Genomic DNA, 18,591 nt, shown 5'->3' with positions numbered 1-18,591 from the left:
GCTTTTCAAACTGTTGTTCCCTCGCAGGCAGCAACAAACAGTTCAGTGGATGTTTAATATTTAAAAGAACGTTACGGGGATTGTAGCAAATGCTGCCACTGGAGAGTTCAATACAGCATCACGAGATGGTGACACATCCAAGAGTAAACACTAACAAGCTGTTTTCGAAATAAGAATAACCTTCTCCCACCCCCCCTTGGTTGTATATTTGGATTTTGCTTAGAATTGCAGAATCTTGAGTTATGAAAACACAGGCAGCTGTGTGTGTTTTTGGTTTTATTTAAACTTATCGTAGACTTCATTTTCACAGGTACTCAAGTATCGTCCTGATGCGCATTAGGTAAGGGAGAATGATGCAAAGGGGTGGGTTGTTGTTAAATGCCTGAGAAGAGACGCCATGTAGTTCTCCCAGCGCACAAGAAAAATGCTATAGTGTATTACCACAGACCTCCGTGCACTTCATCCTGTAAGGAAAAGAGAATTCGTGTGCTGGAAAGCTTAAGAAAGCAGGATTTGGCTTTTTCTGCCTCATCCCCATCCAATACATCAATATAGATTAACATAATGATTATACTATTTAAAATAATCAATTCATGGTTGGTTTTTTTAAGCAACAATTGGTAATCTAAGCAATGATCATCTGTCTTTGAGAAAGATTTATGTTTTCCTGCTTTTCTCTAAAACCAGGGGGCTACAGTGTTATACTTACACAACACAATTACTATTGCCTATAATCATGATTTTATTGTAATACTCCAAGAAAAACATGGGGAAGGAAACATTCTTCAATTTCTTTGAATGTGGTGCAGCTGGCAAATGATTTTTTTTTTTAATTTTTTTTTTTTCTGGATGAAAATGTTATTAAGAATTTGTTTTGGGCAGCCTGAAACAACAACTGCCTTTAGATGGTGTTAAATCCTACTTAGAGAAAATTATCCTTTTGAGGAAAAAAAGGACTTATTTGCTGAAATGGAAAGAAGCTGCTTGAATGACAGCAGTGATTTTAGATAAGCAAACTTTGTGAGAATACAACAAACATGCTGGAACTACTAATCAAAATATTAACCAGTATGCAGTGTTTTATTCTGGATAGCCCGTTCACCTGGAAGAGCAGTTCTCTTCAAATCAAATAATTTTTGCCTCTTAATGTTTTGTTTACAGTATAGAGATGTTATCTATGTTATAAAAAGTGACAGCTAGTTAACTGTTTTGAGATACTTAAAGAAAATGCATTACCTACATAGAAAATACTTTGAGAAAAATATTTTCAGCCAATTCATGCTAACAAGAGTTATCAGTTCCCTTATTCAAAGAAGAAATGAGAGGTTGGAAAAGGAAGAAATTCACCTTTTCAAACTGCAGTGCTTTTAAGTGCTGCCAAATGCAAGACAGACCTGTCTGTCACAATGTGGGGATAACTTCTAAAAATCAGAGTAGAAGTCAATCTCTGTGAATTGGATAAAGCTTGTGTAGACTGAGCCACGGCTCCTTTCAGATGCTGAAATAAGCTATACAATGGGAGAGCCAGCTTTGAGTCTGCATTGCAGATACTGACACCCACAGCCTTTGAATTCATGAGATGTAACTAGTGGAAAGAAATGAGTTTTGAACTCCCTTTCTTGCCTATGAACTGTTGTGTTGATTTAACTCTTAGTCCTGGGTGTTTGTGTTTTGAACTGTGGGAAAGTGGCTTTGGTTGCAGCCAGTTCAGCCTTAGAATGGGGAGGGAAAGGCTGATAGAGCAGCTGAGGGCACAGTCCCTGGTTTAGGAAGATGACTGAAGAATCCAGGCAGAGGTTGTTGAACAGGGATGCATAAGTCCTAAAGGCCAGGTGAATAACATGGAGTGGTTCTCCATCAAATGTTGGGAGTGTAGTTATCAGCAGGGACAACTTCTTCACCCTGTATTATATTTTGTCCTTATACAGTAACTAGTGAGAGAGGACTTTGTTCACTAAGTCCTTGACCTTCCTGCTGAGTGTAAGCACTGCAAGAGTTTCTAAGCAGAGCACCAATGTGTTGCTTTGCTAGTGAATATATCAAACTTAGTCTAAGAGTTAGTGAAAGAACTTCCCAGTGCTCTGGTCCTGCCCAAGGCCAGCTTAATAGGTTTAGGAATGACGTTTTCATCACCAAAGTGATGAAAGACCCTCAAAACTCCATTTTTGGATATGGGCTCACAATTCTACATTGGAAATAAGATTCTATAATGAAAAGGCAGTAAACTGTCTTTAGAGATGACCTCTGTATGTGTGAAACTGCTTCTGCTTTAGAGCTCTGTGAGTAAATAACTTAAAATTGTTACAAAAATAACTGTGCTGTTACAAAGGTGTGCATTAAGAAGGTGGCAAGTTGGCACAGACTCATGTTCTGGTTCCTTGTTGGGGTGCAAATCTAATCAAATTGCACCTACGTGCATCTGAGTAGTTCCAAGACAGCAGATAGTTGCCCTGGGTGTTACCTGTAGCAAAGGACAGATGAAGTAGTTTACAGAACTGTAGCGGGTTTTTTTTTTTTGTAAGTGAATTAAATCAAATCTGTCCTACAACTCCTTGCCTTGGGTGTCCATACTAGGCAGAAATGTTAGCACTAAAAATTCACTAAAAAAAGTCAATGGATTTATCAGCTGTAACCACTTTGCTAGTAATTTCTATCACTGACTGAGAAATAGCTTGACCAAGGAGTCATTTTGGTTCAGAATATTTATTGGTGTCTTAGAAGAGACTGTGATATTGGAGAAATTTTACAAAATCTTTTAGATTTATTCTCAAAATAGTTCTAAGATGTTTGTTAAAACATTTCAATCCCAATTATGCACCCGTTCTCTTGTGGGAAGTGAATGATTCCAGTGAAAACAAAGGAAGAAAACTGTATTACAGATTGTTTGTCTTCTGCAGTGTAAAACATTCTTTACAGGATTATTCTCTTCTCTTGTATTTACATAGTTAGCAATAAAGATATTTAACTTCAGGTTATTTTTCATTTTGTGGTAAACGTTGACTACAGCATTTGCTAATTTTCTGTTTCAGTAACATAATCATCCCCGATGAACACGAGGTGAACAAGGAAAGCTGTAACTGAAAGTTAAGTTTAATTGGCCCATGATAGATCACACATTCCCGTGAAAGGGCTGCAGCTGATGTCGCCAGCATATAAGGACTGATCTTTCTTTTTGTTAGATCTTTGCTTCTGACAGCACACACCCATCCCACCCCACAGAGGGAAGGGGAGGCCAGGGCTGAGGGGAAGAGAGAGCAGCCTGGGACATATATTTTCCCCGTGCTGTTTGCAAGCTTGTGATGGTTCCTACAGATCACCAGGCTTTCTGTTCTTCTGAGGGGACTCATTCTACCTCCCAGGCCTTTTTGCTGCTTAAGTGGGATGTAAAATCTAGAGGCCTTTCATGTCCCCCCAGTTCTGTAACACGGGAGTCGCAGCTTTCTCCTTCCTCGCTCCCTCAGGTGTGTTGTGGAGAGGCCTCTCCAGTGGTCTTAGCACAGGCAGCCCAGTTACCCAGCATAGGCAACCTTTTGTGCTTTTATTGATGTGTAAGTACTCTAAATGAACATTATTTCATCTGCAGGTTCAAGAGCAACCCACTGTCTTTGTCTTCCTAAGGCTGGATCAGTTCCTCTGGTCCACGCTCAAGATGCTCCGTGCTGCCGCCGCTCTGCAGTGGGAGCGGTGTGACTTCTCAGATCAGGTTTCCAGAGGATCACAGGAATAAATTCAGAATTTGTTTCTGCAAATAATCTCTGATATCTGCTTGCAATTTGCTGTTTCCACAAAAATTTTTGGCAGTGAACATGTTTGCTTGGATTCTCACAATTGTTTTGGTAAGCATATTCTTTCCCTTGACAGGCCCCTCTTGGCAAATATTTCAAATTCCTGTCCTTCTCTTTTTATGCTTGAGCTTTCCTCAGGATTTTTTAGCTGAAACTCTGTTTCTGAGGCTGGCTCTACTTGTCAGAGCCTGATGCAGAGTTCTGAAGATTTATGCAGAATTTCTCCACTTCCTTTTGGATATGGAGGAGTTTGTGGCTAACAGTAATGAGGGAAGCAAGCAAAAGTCTGGCTGGTTATAACTAAGTGGGAAACTAAATTTCTGTAGGAACTGAAATTGAAAATATTCAAAATCATCTTTTAGAACCTAAATCAGGATTACAAAACAAATATGCATTTTATTTCAATATCGACATTTTGTAATATTCAACTTCGATAACGTTGAAGCATTTGTGCAGTATGGATGTCTTCAATTTTCTGCAATTAACTTTGATCTCCTCAGTCCTTGGACTCTGCAGTCCCATCTGCTTGCCAGTCAACTGCAAGAGTTAGTTAACAACCATAAGCTTTGGAAGTTCAGTACACACCCGGGGAGCTAACTGGGTGAGTCAAGTGCACAGCTACTACCAAACATGCTGGGCTTCCAGCTATATAATCTCCACATAAAGTGGCCATGGAAAACTGTTTCATCCTAAAAGTTATAACCAACTCTAGCCAAGGGTTTGGTGCAGAACCTGTGATTAAGCAGTAGACAAGTAAGAGGGTCAGTATACTGGAAGGAATAGAGCTAGGAAAAGGAACCAGGGAAACACAGGCTGACGTAGGTACCTGAAGAGATCATAGAATCATAGAATAGTTTGGGTTGGAAGGGACCTTGAAGATCATCAAATTCCAACCCCCATGCCATGGGCAGGGACACCTCCCACTAGATCAGGCTGCCCAAGGCCCATCCAACCTGGCCTTGAACACCTCCAGGGATGGGGCAGCCACAGCTTCCCTGGGCAACCTGGGCCAGGGCCTCATTACCCCACGGTGAAGAAATTCCTCCTTATGTCTAGTCTAAATCTGCCCCTCTCCAGTTTATACCCATTGCCCCTCATCCTATCACCACAAGCCTTTGTGAACAGTCCCTCCCCAGCTTTCCTGTAGCCCCTTCAGCCACTGGAAGGTCACTACAAAGTCTCCTCGGAGCCTTCTCTTCTCCAGGCTGAACAACCTGGGTTGACATGGGTTCAAGAGCCATTAACTGGATGAGTGAGGAGGGAAAGTTAACTAAAAGCCAAAAGGTAAATCATAGAGGGGCAGTGGCATGCATGGAAATAGAGTGCAGGGTCACTTTTCTACAGGTCAGTATCATATGCATCCAGTGATTTTAGACAGGGAATGTTTTGCAGCATCTGGGGCTGAAAATCTAATCTATTGACAACTTTTGGCAAAAAAAAACCCAGGTAAATAAAAGACCACGGATTTTGCTGAGGTATTGGCTTGATCTGATTCAGATTTTCAGTTTCTGATCTTGTCAGCATCACCTATAAATGTCTCGTGAGGATAAAGGGGTTGATGTGGAAATGCAGAGGAGAGATAAATAGGAATAGAAAGCTTATCAAATTCTGTTTAAAATATTACTGTTTCAGTTAATTTCACTGAAAATAAAAAAGAACTTGGAGGGAACTGAAAACAAGATTTTACCATAGAGAAGCAGATTAAATGAAGAATATCAACTTGTTCTAGCTGCTGTTTTTATTTTGCATATGAAATGGTGGTGGGTAATATTTGTGACACAGTTCAGAATGTTATTGGGAGGCTCTTATAAAAATACTCAAATGTAATTTTTTTTATTAAAAAAAGAAAGTTAAGTGGCAACCATAGAAGTGTTTTCCTAATTTTTTTCTACTGGTTATGTTGTGCAACTTTGAGAAAATCAGTGAACTGGTTAATGCCTCAGTTTCCTTTTCTCGATAGACACATAGTAAAATTAATCCCTCAAGAGTGACATGTGATTTAAATCAGTATTTTTTAAAGGTCGTGCTTCTTTAGACAGAAATACAGTCTGCTGCTTTAATAACTGGATCCTAACTTCCTTTCAAAAAGTTTTGTCTAAAACCCATTTTATTTTTTTTTAAGCATTTAAATTGTGAACACTTGTTCTGGCTTTGATTCTTCTTTAGTGTGCAGATTGCTAAGAGCAACCGACGCTTTTATCTGTTTGCTGAAGCACACTGACTTGTTTCCACTTGTTCCTAGCTGGCTGGTGTTAGGACCCAGAAAAAGAGACAGCAGCAATGTGATATAAATAGAGTACCAGAATGGGACAAAGTTTGAGAAGAAAGCATGACATCACTCAGACTTGCTCTCCACCCAAAAAGATCTGGGATGGAGGTGCAAATGTGAGCTGGGCAAGCAAGGAGTTAGCAAATCTATTTCAGCTCAGTTTCTGAGGAAAGAGCGAGAGTTATAAGTCCGATGTGCTATAAGGAAGTACATTTTCTTGCTAGCAGAACTAAAACTGGCTTCAGATCTCTGACAACGTGAAAGTAGTTGAAGGGAAAAGACAACGATAGGAAGAAAGTGGAAAACAAGATCTTTTCTTTTTGGCACAGCTTGTAACAGAAGTATTTGACTTCTTTCCATGGAACAGTACAGCTTCTGGATCTGATGCACGTTTCTTTTAATTTTCCTCCAATCATGGTAATTTATTTACAGTTAAATGAAGAGATCAAAGTGTGAAGCAAGCGAATACTACTTAAAGGGTCTGGAAGGATATTTTACCGTCACTGAAGGAACAGACTTTCCGAACCTGCATGGAATATGACCCTTTTAATACAAAAAGTAGCAAAGGAAAACTTATGATTGAAATCTTACGGGAGTTTGATTTCAGTTGTACTTTTGCCCTTAAACAGACCATGGAGAATTTATTCTCTCTGCTCTGTTGTCATTATTCTTTGCTGATTTTATTTCAGTACAAATATCAGGTAATGTTCTGAGTATGATCAGTATCGCGATACATTTGGATTCCTCTTATATTTGTTTGCCTCACTGTGTCTCATTATGTACTGTTTTATATGCAGGTGTATGGAAACTATTCCCAGTTACCCAAACACCCAGGTAAGGAATGTTCTGTTTACATTTTATGACAATATACTTAAATATTTATTTGGTTTTTTTGGTTTGTATTTTGAAGTTCCTTAGTAGCTGCAAAGGAAGTGTGATTCAACATTTCAATGTCAGCTCTGTATTAAAAATGTAATAAAATCTAAAGTATCAGACTATCCCAGTCTTTTTAAATTCAGTGACCTACCTCCTAAATGTTCTGCATAGAAATACATTTGTGAAAAAAATGGCTTGTACTTGATATGTAGAAAATTCTTATACGCACAGTTTGCTTATTACTTTTTTTGAGCACGAGTTTCTGAACCAGATCTCTACACAGACCGCTTGGGTTTTTGTTTTTTTTCAATGCCTTCTTGTTTAGCATTTTCAATTCAATGATTTACAGTTAGATATGCCAGCTTGTATACTTTGCGGTACTTTGGCATGGCTTCAAGTCATCTACCCTCCTCCCAACTTCATGCTTAAATTTAAATCCATTATGGAGCATATTAAGGACCTCTCAGCTATGGTCAATGTAGAAAAAACTTACTCAAAGCTTATTTGAGGTCTGTGTGTGCAACAGCAGAGTTCTTCTGTTTTATATAAATAGTTTAACCTCAAGCCTCATGGTGGTGTGCAAGTACAATTTTACTGCTTTACCAATGCATGCGTTGCTTTGTGCTTTGAAGTTTTAACCATATGTAATTATTTTCGAGTAAAATACAGAGCAGTGTAGAAAAGCCATGTTGTCTGCTATCGCAGCAGCTTCAGCCTGATTAGTTTCATTTGTTCGACGTTCACTCAAAACCAAAGAAATATAGCCTCATTTTCTATAGATGAGGATCACTGGCTTCTAGCTGATGGAACAATAGGGGGAAAAAAGCCTCCCACAATAAGGAGGCAAGTTACACAACATTTATTTTGTAGTACAGTTTGTGTGTGTGTAAGCATAACTGTAAGCGATGTTTTCTGGATTTGAATTAGACTGTAAACAGGTCCAGTGATTGTATTCTCAACACAGCACAGTTACGTACTGGAAGGATATCGCAAATATTTGTTGAATTCAAGGCAACAGGTATTTGTTTTCAGAGGTCTTCTCAGTGTGGATTGGCTGGAAGTAGGATAACAGGATGGCTTTATATAGTTCAGAACTGGCAGCTGGGAAAGCCACTGACATGTGGTGTGGCACGGCAGCTCACTTTGTGATGTATCTATTTCCCCTCTCACTTTTTTGTCCAGTTTTTCCCTGCTTCTTGGAATACAGCTTTTCCTTATGAGTTTGATACCAACTATGGCAATGCCTTTGTCACGGTGCTGCTACTGCTACCAGTAATAAAGTACTTGTGCCACATTGTGACACAGGATTTTTTGGCATCAAATAATTTTCTCATGGGATTTTTCTTTTCTGTTTTTTTTCTCTTTTTTCTTTTCCTACCACCACTCTTAACTTTAATTCTTCTTCTTTTTCTCTTAACGCAAAAGGGAGATGCTACTGGGACTAAGAGATATTTGTGTATATGCCCACTGTGGAATAGCAGGCACGTTCTGTATTCTGAGAAATGGAACTGATAGTTTGATGAAAATTGGATGGAGGTACATTAGGACAGGTAGCCTATGTGGATGCTTTTAATGCCGTAGCAATTTATAATTTTAATTTCATTTGGAGCGACCAGAATATGTTTTTCAAGAACTCAGCACATACCCAGATTTAGTTTGTGGAAATGTGAAAAAACTTGTTCCTATATGCCATTTCCTCAGTTTGCTTTGCCATTCTCAGCTTAGTTGAGTTTGGTTTGCCTGGAATTTTCAGATTTGTTTTTGTACATGCCTATTCTGTGCTCATATTATGTTGGCAGTAGCTTTCTCATTTTATTAGCAGTTGTACCTTTCTTCGTATCTTTCGAATATTCAAAGAGAACCTATAGGCATCATCCATTTCTCTAAACATCCCCAACTTTTCTCTTTATGTTTATCCTCTCTCTCTGTGGGAAAACCTCTAGGACAACTGTAAGCATTTCTAGTTGGGTAGAACAATAATAGATCCTGGTCAATTATGAATCATTTGTTAGATAACTTTGGTAGAGTTGAGTTTGGAAGCAAGTCTGAGTAGTCTGTGTATCCTCACAAGATGCTGAGCATCTTTTAGTTCTGTGCTCTCAAATCCACAATTGCTTGTTGTGGTGTTCAGCAATTTTATCAGCTTTGCACTCTTATTAAAAAAACTTAGGATACTTTCTCTCTGTGTCACAGCTCTGAAACTATAAAATGAGGATGGAGGACATCAGACTGATCTCCACTGTGTGGGCTTGGTGCTTTAAGGATGCAAATAAAAATTTTGCATCTTCATATCCATGAAAAAGAAAGCTTGTTTGTATTCCAGTATGTTAGAATGATGGAATAATTATCAAGTGGGCAAGCTGTTTTGATCTGGAGAGTAAAGGAAGGTGTGTAATAGCCTGTAAATGTCAAAGGACACTGCTTGTGATTTGTTTTAATTTGCACACTAGGTGTAGGGAGCTTTTATATGGTGTATGACAGCTGAGGTGTTTTTTAACGAACTTCTATCAGCTTCGCACCTCAGGTTCTTGAAAGATTGCTGGGAATGAAAAATGATTATAGGGCAAAGAACTACAGATATGGTGTAATACAAATACTCTCTCTCTCTGTCCCTGTCGTCTGCTGTGTCATTTCCCCTCACCCCAAAGAGAAGATTACCTCAAGTAGGATGATATGCCATGATGCTGAACAAAACACATTCTCATTTGCATTCACAATAAAATGCCTGTATATCTCCATGAACCTTCTAATTTTTTCCTAGATACAGGGGATTATAAATTTATTTCAGTACAGCTGGTTGAATTAATTATTTTGAGAATGAAGGGTTTCTTGCAGATAACAAGATAATAAGAAATTACAGTTCATGTGTGCCTACATTATTAATGATCTACCCGTAAAATAGGTTGTCATTTTAATGCAAAATTTGATTGGTTTGGGCAGCGCACTTCTGGTCAGGTTTGAGTAGTCACATCTCCCAAAACCTGTTCAAACTCATCAATTAGACTATGCAGATATATCTTCCAATGGAAACTAGCAGATGTTTTGTTTTTGTCAGCCTGTCTACCTGTTGTTAAGGCAAACATTTAGGAAAACAAAATGTTCTCATCAGGAGATGAGTTTTGGTTTTGGTGTAGTGGAGGTTCTGAAGGAATAGCTAATGCTGTATGGGGAGGTGTGAAGTATTCCATAAGTTGCTTAGTATCCTGGAACCCCTTTTCTTGAGAAAGTTCGAATTCCTCTTGTTGAAGGAAGTTCTGCTGTATGATTCCATTAAGGTGAGAGTTATCTGGAGGCATGAGCAGTAGAATGCTATAGGGGCTAAACATTCCCCTGTTGCATTCCTTTCTCAATGCTTTGTACTATCCTCCACGTGTGTAAAATCTTGAAATGACTCCTGAGTGACTCCTCAATTGTTACTTCAGTGAATGCTGCCTGATACACTAGCAGAGATTTAGTCACTGTACTTAAAACGTGAAACAACAATAAAAATCAGTTGAGTTTTAAAAACAGGGTTTCTGCAGTTACCAATCAGATATGTGGCTTTAACCTACTCTGTCATTTTCATTTCTGATCTTGGTTATGTGCTCTGCTTGATTTGCATAAAATATCTAGCTTTACTTAACCTATTGACCTCCTTTATTGTTCTCTTTGTGGAGGCTTGTCACACTCCTTGTTGGTCCTCACTTTAATAACCTTTTCATCTGTGTTTCTTGAAAGGGTTCGAAGTTCTTGCATCAGCTTCCCATTACTGGCCATTGGAAGATGTGGAAGGAATTCATGAGTTTCGGGATACGAATGGAGGTAGACAAAGGATTCATTGACAAAAGCAATAACATAAGTATTTGTGGCAGTCTGTGAGTAGAAAGGAGCCGGGGAAGTGAAAGGGTTAGCTTTTGTACCACAGCAGCTGAGATTTTTTTCAGTTAATGTTTTTGCAGTGCTCCTATGTCCAAATGATACTGTGTTTGTGAACTGATTTTTATGGAGTATTCTCAGACATTTTATGGCCTGTCTATGCATTGTTAAGGTTATAAAGAGAAAAAGTTTATGATCCAAAGCGTGATTGAAATGACATTGTTATTAGTTGGTTTGGTACATGCATAACATGCACTTACATGCTCAATGAGTGAGATCTTTGGCTGTGCCAGCAGTGAAGATTCTTCTCCTTTTTGCTTTTTGGAAGTAGTTCATTGCCCAAATTCTTCACACACTTTTGAAAATTGCATGTAGTATCTATAGAAAGAGAAGTGTAGCTCTTATCTGAATACTTCTTACTCACTTTTATCTGCTTTTAGCTATTTCCTTAAAAACAGTATTGTAGGATTGGTTCAAATTCTTTTTCCATCTGGGCAAGATCAAGAGAGGTTTGGTAGGGCAAAACTCTTTCATTTGAAAGAGTCAGTTGTCAGGACTGCAGGATCTCAGAGTGAATTGTATTAAAAAGCAGCCTGGTTGGATTAAGCAGTTTTCTAGTTCTGATGTTTCCCATCAGGACCAAAAGAGTTGGTGGGATCTTCCCAGGGATGTGCAGGTGACGTAATTAATGGAGCATTGACCAAACCACTATATCCCATTGAGCATTATAGGCTTGAAGGGCCATTCCTTTCAGATGACATTTTCAGCTATGCTCTGCTTCCTTCTGAGGCTCAAAGGTCCCGTAGTAATTTTCATGTGGACTGTTCTTCCTCTTCTGACATTTTAGCCGATTCCTGGTTGGGCTGATGTATATTCCTTGGGATTTCTCACACTGTGACTGACTGTCTTGATAGTTGAGCTAAACTGGTTTGTACTGGTACAGGGGGTAGCTGTTGTGGTTCTACTGGTGACTGTAATATCTTTATCCAGAAAAATCACTGCAGAAGATTAAATTAGGAGTTAGAGACCTTTACATGACAAATATTACAGAACTGCAAAGTTATTGCTATTTGTTACATAAAAATAGCAACATCAATCCCTGTTCTTAAGTGGGGAAAAATCCATAAATATCTAAAACCTTTTATTCCAGAGGTGTTCAAGTCATCTTCAGCTTAAACTAAGAAACTTGGTGGAAAGATGGGTCAAAAGGAATTAAATCAACTGACCAGAACTAAATTGGGGCAATATTGTGCTCTCTTTAGAGACTGATGGCAGCATTTCCATTGACTGGAACAGAACCATAATTTGGCTTATGAAATTTAATGTATGAGTTCTCAATACTGGATTAAAGTAATTTTCTGATACTGGACTTAACGTAGTTTCAAGAAGAGTAAAGCACTCCAAATCTAGCACTTTTTTGGCACTCATGTTACAAAGATTTTATTTTGAAAGTGCTTGACAAAATATATAAAATATGGCCCTTGGAAAAATGACAACAGATATTAGATTGTTTTTCAAATTATGTTAAACTACATTATTGTGGCAAAATTCAGAAATCTTTTCAGAAGTATCTTGGAAGAGTTAAAGCAGAATGAATATATTAAGTTCCTGATCCTACAAGCCTTCTCTTACAGGAACAGGACTGGCTGAGATGAGCAATCTCCTTTGACTCCTATTATGATGTTTTGTTAAATAACTTTATAAATGAGACAGCTGCGTGACTTTGCTGAAAAAAGTTTGGAGAACTTCGCCTCGTTATGATTTGCAGAGGATGCCAGTAGGCACAGGTTTTTTCCTCTGCAGTGTAATTCTGACAGTGTTAAATTCTTTCCTTAATGTTGTACCAAATCATTCACATTCTTTCAGTTGCTTATATTGTGTCTTATAATACACAGACACCATTACAGCTGCCTCCAGAAGAAGTTTTATGTATCTATCTTATATTTGACTTAGATATATAAACAAAAGTTTTCTTTATAGTTGTAATCTAATGCAGGTGACAACTTGCTTGTTTTTGGTACCATTCCGATTACTCAACTCTTCTGTTTATTGTTAGTCTTTCTTGTTTTTCCACTTATCATATCATGCAATTATTTTCATTCCATGTTTCTCCTCCTAAGTCCTTGAAGCATCATAATCTGTCTGTCATGTTAATCCATTTTATTTGTTGAAGTCATTGTGTGTGAAGCCAGATTTATATCTCTCAATGTGTTTGTGTTGTACAAGAGTGTCAGCAAATTATTTTTTTGGTTATCTCAGCAGTAGAAGCAATTGAAGGGAAAATATCAAATTAAAATATAGCAAATAAAAAATAGATGTGGCCATGCTTAGGTTTTTCATCTGACACCTTGTTTTCTATGCAGTTTTCTGAAGGTTTTTGTGTGCGTGTTGTGGATTATATATTTTTTTAAGAGCGTTTGCCTTTCCCTTCTGTGAGCTCAATTGGTCTAAATCCCAAATCAGTGCATCTCTATTTACTCTCACAAGCATTCCATCATGCTCTCTTTGCCTGCCCAGGGTAAATAATTACACTGTGCACAATACTTGTAATTTATCAAAACAAGAAAAAAATAAAAAGAGAATAATTTTTTTTGTCAGATATAAAAAAAAAAAAATTCTGACATTTAGATGGAATTTATTGTGTTTTAATTTGTGCCCATTGCCTCTTATCTGTTTACTGGATACAGCTGAGGAGAGTCTGGCACAATCTTTACGACTCCCGTTGGGTGTTTATACACAGTGATAAGATCCCTGAGCTCTCTCTTCTGCAGGCAGAGCAGTCCCTTCGTTCTCAGCCGTTTGCTGGACTTGCTCCGGTATGTCCGTGTCTCTCTTGTACTCAGGAGCTCAGAGCTGGATGCTTGAATCGCCCATAGCTTTTACACCAGTATAATGACTTTTGTTATAATTGCAGAGTCCCTTACTACCACGATTATATCTCTGAGCCCTTCATTTCCAGTTGTATTTTTTTTTGTAGTTTTTTTTTCTCCTCAGCTACTGTAAGGAAAACAGATTGTTTTAGTGAGAGGATATTTACTTACCTTGTGTGGGTAAAGAATGCAATGTTCACGTGCATACAAGTTCTTGGGAGAAGTAGTTGTATGATAATGTTAAAAGCCAGACTGACATCTGTGATTTGTGCTATGTTGAGAGATATGAACTGGTTAATTCATTACCGATTGTGTATATTCATTGTTTTGCTTATTTTCTTTTGTTGTTCCACCCAGCTCTAAGAATCCACAACTTCACTGTGCTTCCTTCCCATAACTCTACCTTTGTATATACCAATGACTCTGCCTACTCTAACTTCTCTGCAACTGTAGGTGAGGATTTACATATTTTTTGTTCTGCATTTGTCAAGCTTGGATGGTTCTTGTAACGTTGGAGTCAAAGTTAACACTGAGTTTGGGTTCAAGTGGTCATGTGGTAAAGGTCTGATCCTTATGTTGGCTTACATTACTGAAAAAAGCACTCCTGCAATGTTACCTGAATTACTCTGAACTGGTGGGAGAGGCATCCCCATGCTAAGCTCCCCATGGGAAAATGCGCCCCAGAGGTCCTCCAAAACCTAAAATATTTGTAGTTAGCTTTAAGAAAACGGAGATGATGTTTCAGAGGAACATATAAGAACAAACAGTTGATTTTTTTCTTGTTTTTCAAGGTTAAAGGGGAAAAGAAACCATCTGGTTTTCAACATTTCATAGTATTTTTTAAAAGATGCGTTAAAGAAGACAAATGCAAGCAAATTTGCAAACCCTTGGAAGTAAGATTTTATCAGTCACGACATCCTCAATTAACATGTTTTCTTTAAAACAAATCTGCATATGGATTTCCTTTTAATGATTTATATCTCTATTTCACATCAAAGCACTAGGTGATAGAAGGAAGAACAGACAATGACAGCTCTCCAGGCAGAAACCTGACAGACTGGAAACTAGTTACATCTATACCAGCACAAGCTTCAAGTCATTTAATTTAAGTTACTAGGATTTATGCTTGTGCAGGTGCAATTGAAGTGTGACCTCCTGTCCACTCTACAATTACATATTAACTCACTAGTTGTTGGAAAATCTGGCCTAAGGAGAAGCATGGAAATGGTAGAACTGTCATTTAGGCTGCTCAGATACTAGGAGGTTTATATTAGAATACTAAACCCAGAATTTTTCTACTCTCCAACAGTAAAAGTGTGCTGGCAAATGTGAACTCTATTAATAATGAACTTCAAATGACCCTAATTCCTTTCAGTCCTCACTTATCTACTTTATAGGCCATTTACATAGTTCTTGCATAATAAGATGTATTCAATATGAACATTAAAAAGAATGACATCAATGGCAAAGGAAATGCTATGGAAACAGAAATGCATTACCTTATGGGATTTATTCTGGCTAGATTAACTTAGAATTCAAGTGCCTAAAGAAAGCTTTGAAATGTTTGCTTCATTCCATAATGCACACTCACAATTTTAAAAGAAACTAAATTTTATCTGTCGATTGCAGACAGAATGTGACAGCTTCTTCCTCAAAAGGAGGGGAAGATGCTTGAAAACTGTGATATATCTGTTGAGATTTGGAATGAACTAAGGAAATATGTGGCTGTATGTTTACTGAGGGCTACACGGTGCTGTTACGGTTTCCTTGAGGGCTTTTACCCTACAGGTGGGACAGCACTGCGACTACTGTCCTCACACCTGCTGGTTGTCTACGATTTGAAAACAAGATGCCCTTCTGCCCGTGCCCTGTTGCATAAAGAGATGAACAATCTTGAAACAATGACTACAGTGTTCATGGTTATCCCTCCAGTCCCTAGCACTGACTGTGCATCCTTGGCATGATCTGTGCTGTGTTCCGCTCTGCAAAACGCTTTGTTATGTCAGATAGATACACAGTGATAAATACAGAAAGAAATCCCTTAAGTTCCACCCTTTATGTGTTTTAGACCATTTGTGCCTTCATTGTTTCCCTTCTGATCACACTGGATTTTCAAATATCAAGCATCGCTGGCAATATCTGTACCTCAGACCAGGAAAAGACTATACTCTCACTGCTGCCGTTTCCCTCGGAGCAACTCCTCTCCTGGCACTTTTTCAGGAGAATTGTACAGAAGGGTCTTAAAAGCAAATCTTTACAATCCTTGCAGTAATGACATTACAAAACAATAGTATTAATTTGAAATTCCAAACCGAACAATTATGTTTTGTCTGCTCAGAAACAGACGATAGAATATTCTGTGTTCTGTGCAATGCTGGCTTTTTAGCAGAGCAGGTTTTTTTCACTTTGATTTCCTATTGTCTTCATTGCTAAAATTAGTCCTTCCTTTAGTCTTGGGACAAATGAGATGAACTTTCCCTTATCATCTATCAGCTGGACTCTCAGACCTTACTGAGGTTTCCCATAGTAAACAACTATCATGGTTTTTTAGTATCACAAAGGCTTATGTGCTTTAGCTCGAAGGAGATGAATCAACAGTTCTTTTCTTTAGGAGGGAACACAAGAAAATCACAACTGGATCACAAGAAAATCAGTAATTATCCATATTAGACAAAGAAACAGAGTTTTCAAATGACAACGGTGCCATACCAAAAGATGCCTGAAAAGGATATGTATTTCTGCCTCTTGAATATAGCTTCTCAAGTATATTTAATTGATTTTTTTTTAATGAAAAGTGGCTTCTGATCACAAAATTTCCCCTTTAAAAATGAAAAAAAAATCCCTGTTCTGTTACAGTTTTGATTTATTAAATAATTTCTTCACTAACAGCCTAACCCTAAATAGAAAAACCACTGTGATGTGTCTAGTACTCAGGTCTCTGGAAAGCATAAAGTTTACCCAGATTACTTTGAAATGATAATTTTTTGAGTGTATTGGTTCTGTCAAGCAGTCTTAATTAATCAAGAATCTGAGTGATGAGTATCAGTATGATTTTTACAAGCTAGAAATGAAAGAGTTATTTGGATGGTTCTTTAAAAAAAAAGCCAAACATAAAAAAAAGGCAGAAAAACCCCAAACAAAACCAACAAATCCCACCAAACTCAAACAAAAAATAAAAAAGAAAAACTGCAAAAAAACCCCAAACTAACAAAAACAAACCTATAGCTGCGATGAGGTAAACATATGAGGTGTACTAGTCTGTTAAAATCATATTTTCAGTAAGTTCTGATTTATGGCAATGTTAAACTATATTTTGCTTTTCCTTTAGATATTGTAGAAGGAATGGTGAACAAAGGAATGTACGTTGCTGGAGAGAAAGGAGTTACCTTTCTAGTCTTTGGAAGGTATCAAAATTCTTGCATTAGTAATCCAGAAGTTTGTGGACCTGAAGGTTAGTAAATTAGTTAATTACTACTTGCCTTTCTTTTGCTGTCAAATGATGTAATTCAGTAATTGTTGTTTCTTTCCTCATTGGAATGAACTCTTAAAATTCTAGCTTGCAGTTTTTCCTTATTGACTCTTAGAACAATTGAATGTTGATTGCTGAAAATTTAGTCTTTTCTAACTTCAATTTAAATTAGAACTAATCACCAGCTACTCAGATTGATGATTTACAGTTCAATTAATTCAAACATAAACAGAAATAAGCTTGCAGTGCCCAAAATTTTGCCTGCGGCACCAAGACTAATTTCTACAAGAACTGCTGTTTGACAAACAAAGAAGTTGTCCTCTAGGTTTCAAATGTAGGAGACAAGATTTCAGTGTGGCCTCTCAGTGGGAATGCTTGGATTTTTTTACATTTATCTTTCAAGATAACAAAGTCTCTAATGTCTCGGAATCCTTTCGTCCTTGTAGGTGTTTAAATCTCATGACTCTATTTCTTTTCCCTTCCTTCTTCTTGGGCTAGAGTCACAAAATGACAGGTGGAATAGAGGGTTTGACAATGTGTTGATCACAGATGATGATTAAAGCTGTATATGTCTGTCAAACAAAAGGTACAAGTACTCACTAGTGTAAAATATTTATTCTCATAAAATATGAGATTAAAATTCAGTAGAAATGGAAGGATCAGTGGAAAGAGGAGGCTTTCTATACATAAACTCCAGCAGTCCTGTAGCTTAAGTGATATTGTTAACATCAAATTTTCTTACTTTTGTTGATTTTGTCCATTTTTCAAAGGGGTAACATTACTTGAAATAGTTTGGGTTTTTTTTCCTTGAACTTCTATCACCAAAGCTGTGTATTTACTGTTTTAAGAAAGAAGGAGAAACTCAGAGAGCAGAGGGTACACGGCTGTTACCTGAGAATATTAGAAAAAATAATTCAGTATCCTACTGTAGGCATATTTTCTGATCCGTGTTGTATTTTCTCATACCTTTTTCTATACCACTGGGAAATAAAAATCATCGGTTAAGTCATATTATTTCTGCATCTGTAGTATAATATAATGATCAGAATAAATTATTTTTATAGTACCAGAGCACTTCCAGTATCTCACAAACAGGAACATTAAAAACATAAAACGCTGAAATGTTCAGCAGATAAATGTGAAGAGAAGAAATCATACAAACAATATATACTAAATCACTGTAGCAGGTATGAAAAAAGGGAGGGGGAAACCAACAACCCTTTGCCTAAAGAAAGTGTCTTTGTTCTTCTCGGAATCAAATAAAACTTGTGGCAAGTAAGATGTAATTTTATTCAAGCCTAATATTGCTTACACATCCCTTGATGTTCGTTGGTTGTATTGAGTGAAACTGATGTTTAGAACACTTTAAGCAGGGAGTGCTTTATGAAACAGTCTTTGGATCTTTCCAGAGGAAATATTACAATTTACGAAACAAAAATCCCAGTACTTTTTCCTAGCCAAAATTTA

The 18,591-nt window shown here is 37.6% G+C and overlaps 1 protein-coding gene across 1 annotated transcript in view; it reads left to right on the top strand.

Moving 5' to 3' along the window:
• The first annotated feature begins 6,121 nt into the window (after positions 1–6,121).
• The window catches only part of ADGRD1 (adhesion G protein-coupled receptor D1), a 145,999-nt gene continuing 133,529 nt past the window's right edge, over positions 6,122–18,591 (top strand). Inside the window, exons 1-4 of the mRNA XM_069870780.1 lie at positions 6,122–6,755; positions 6,852–6,888; positions 10,648–10,731; positions 16,984–17,106. Of these exons, the coding sequence (XP_069726881.1) occupies positions 6,585–6,755; positions 6,852–6,888; positions 10,648–10,731; positions 16,984–17,106 (415 nt within the window). The 5' untranslated portion in view covers positions 6,122–6,584. The remainder of the gene's footprint in view (positions 6,756–6,851; positions 6,889–10,647; positions 10,732–16,983; positions 17,107–18,591) is intronic.

The sequence above is a fragment of the Phaenicophaeus curvirostris genome, chromosome 17, assembly GCF_032191515.1.
Source record: "Phaenicophaeus curvirostris isolate KB17595 chromosome 17, BPBGC_Pcur_1.0, whole genome shotgun sequence".
NCBI lineage: Eukaryota > Metazoa > Chordata > Aves > Cuculiformes > Cuculidae > Phaenicophaeus > Phaenicophaeus curvirostris.
Note: the sequence above shows the minus strand (reverse complement) of the source record. Positions and strands in the feature narration are given on the sequence as shown.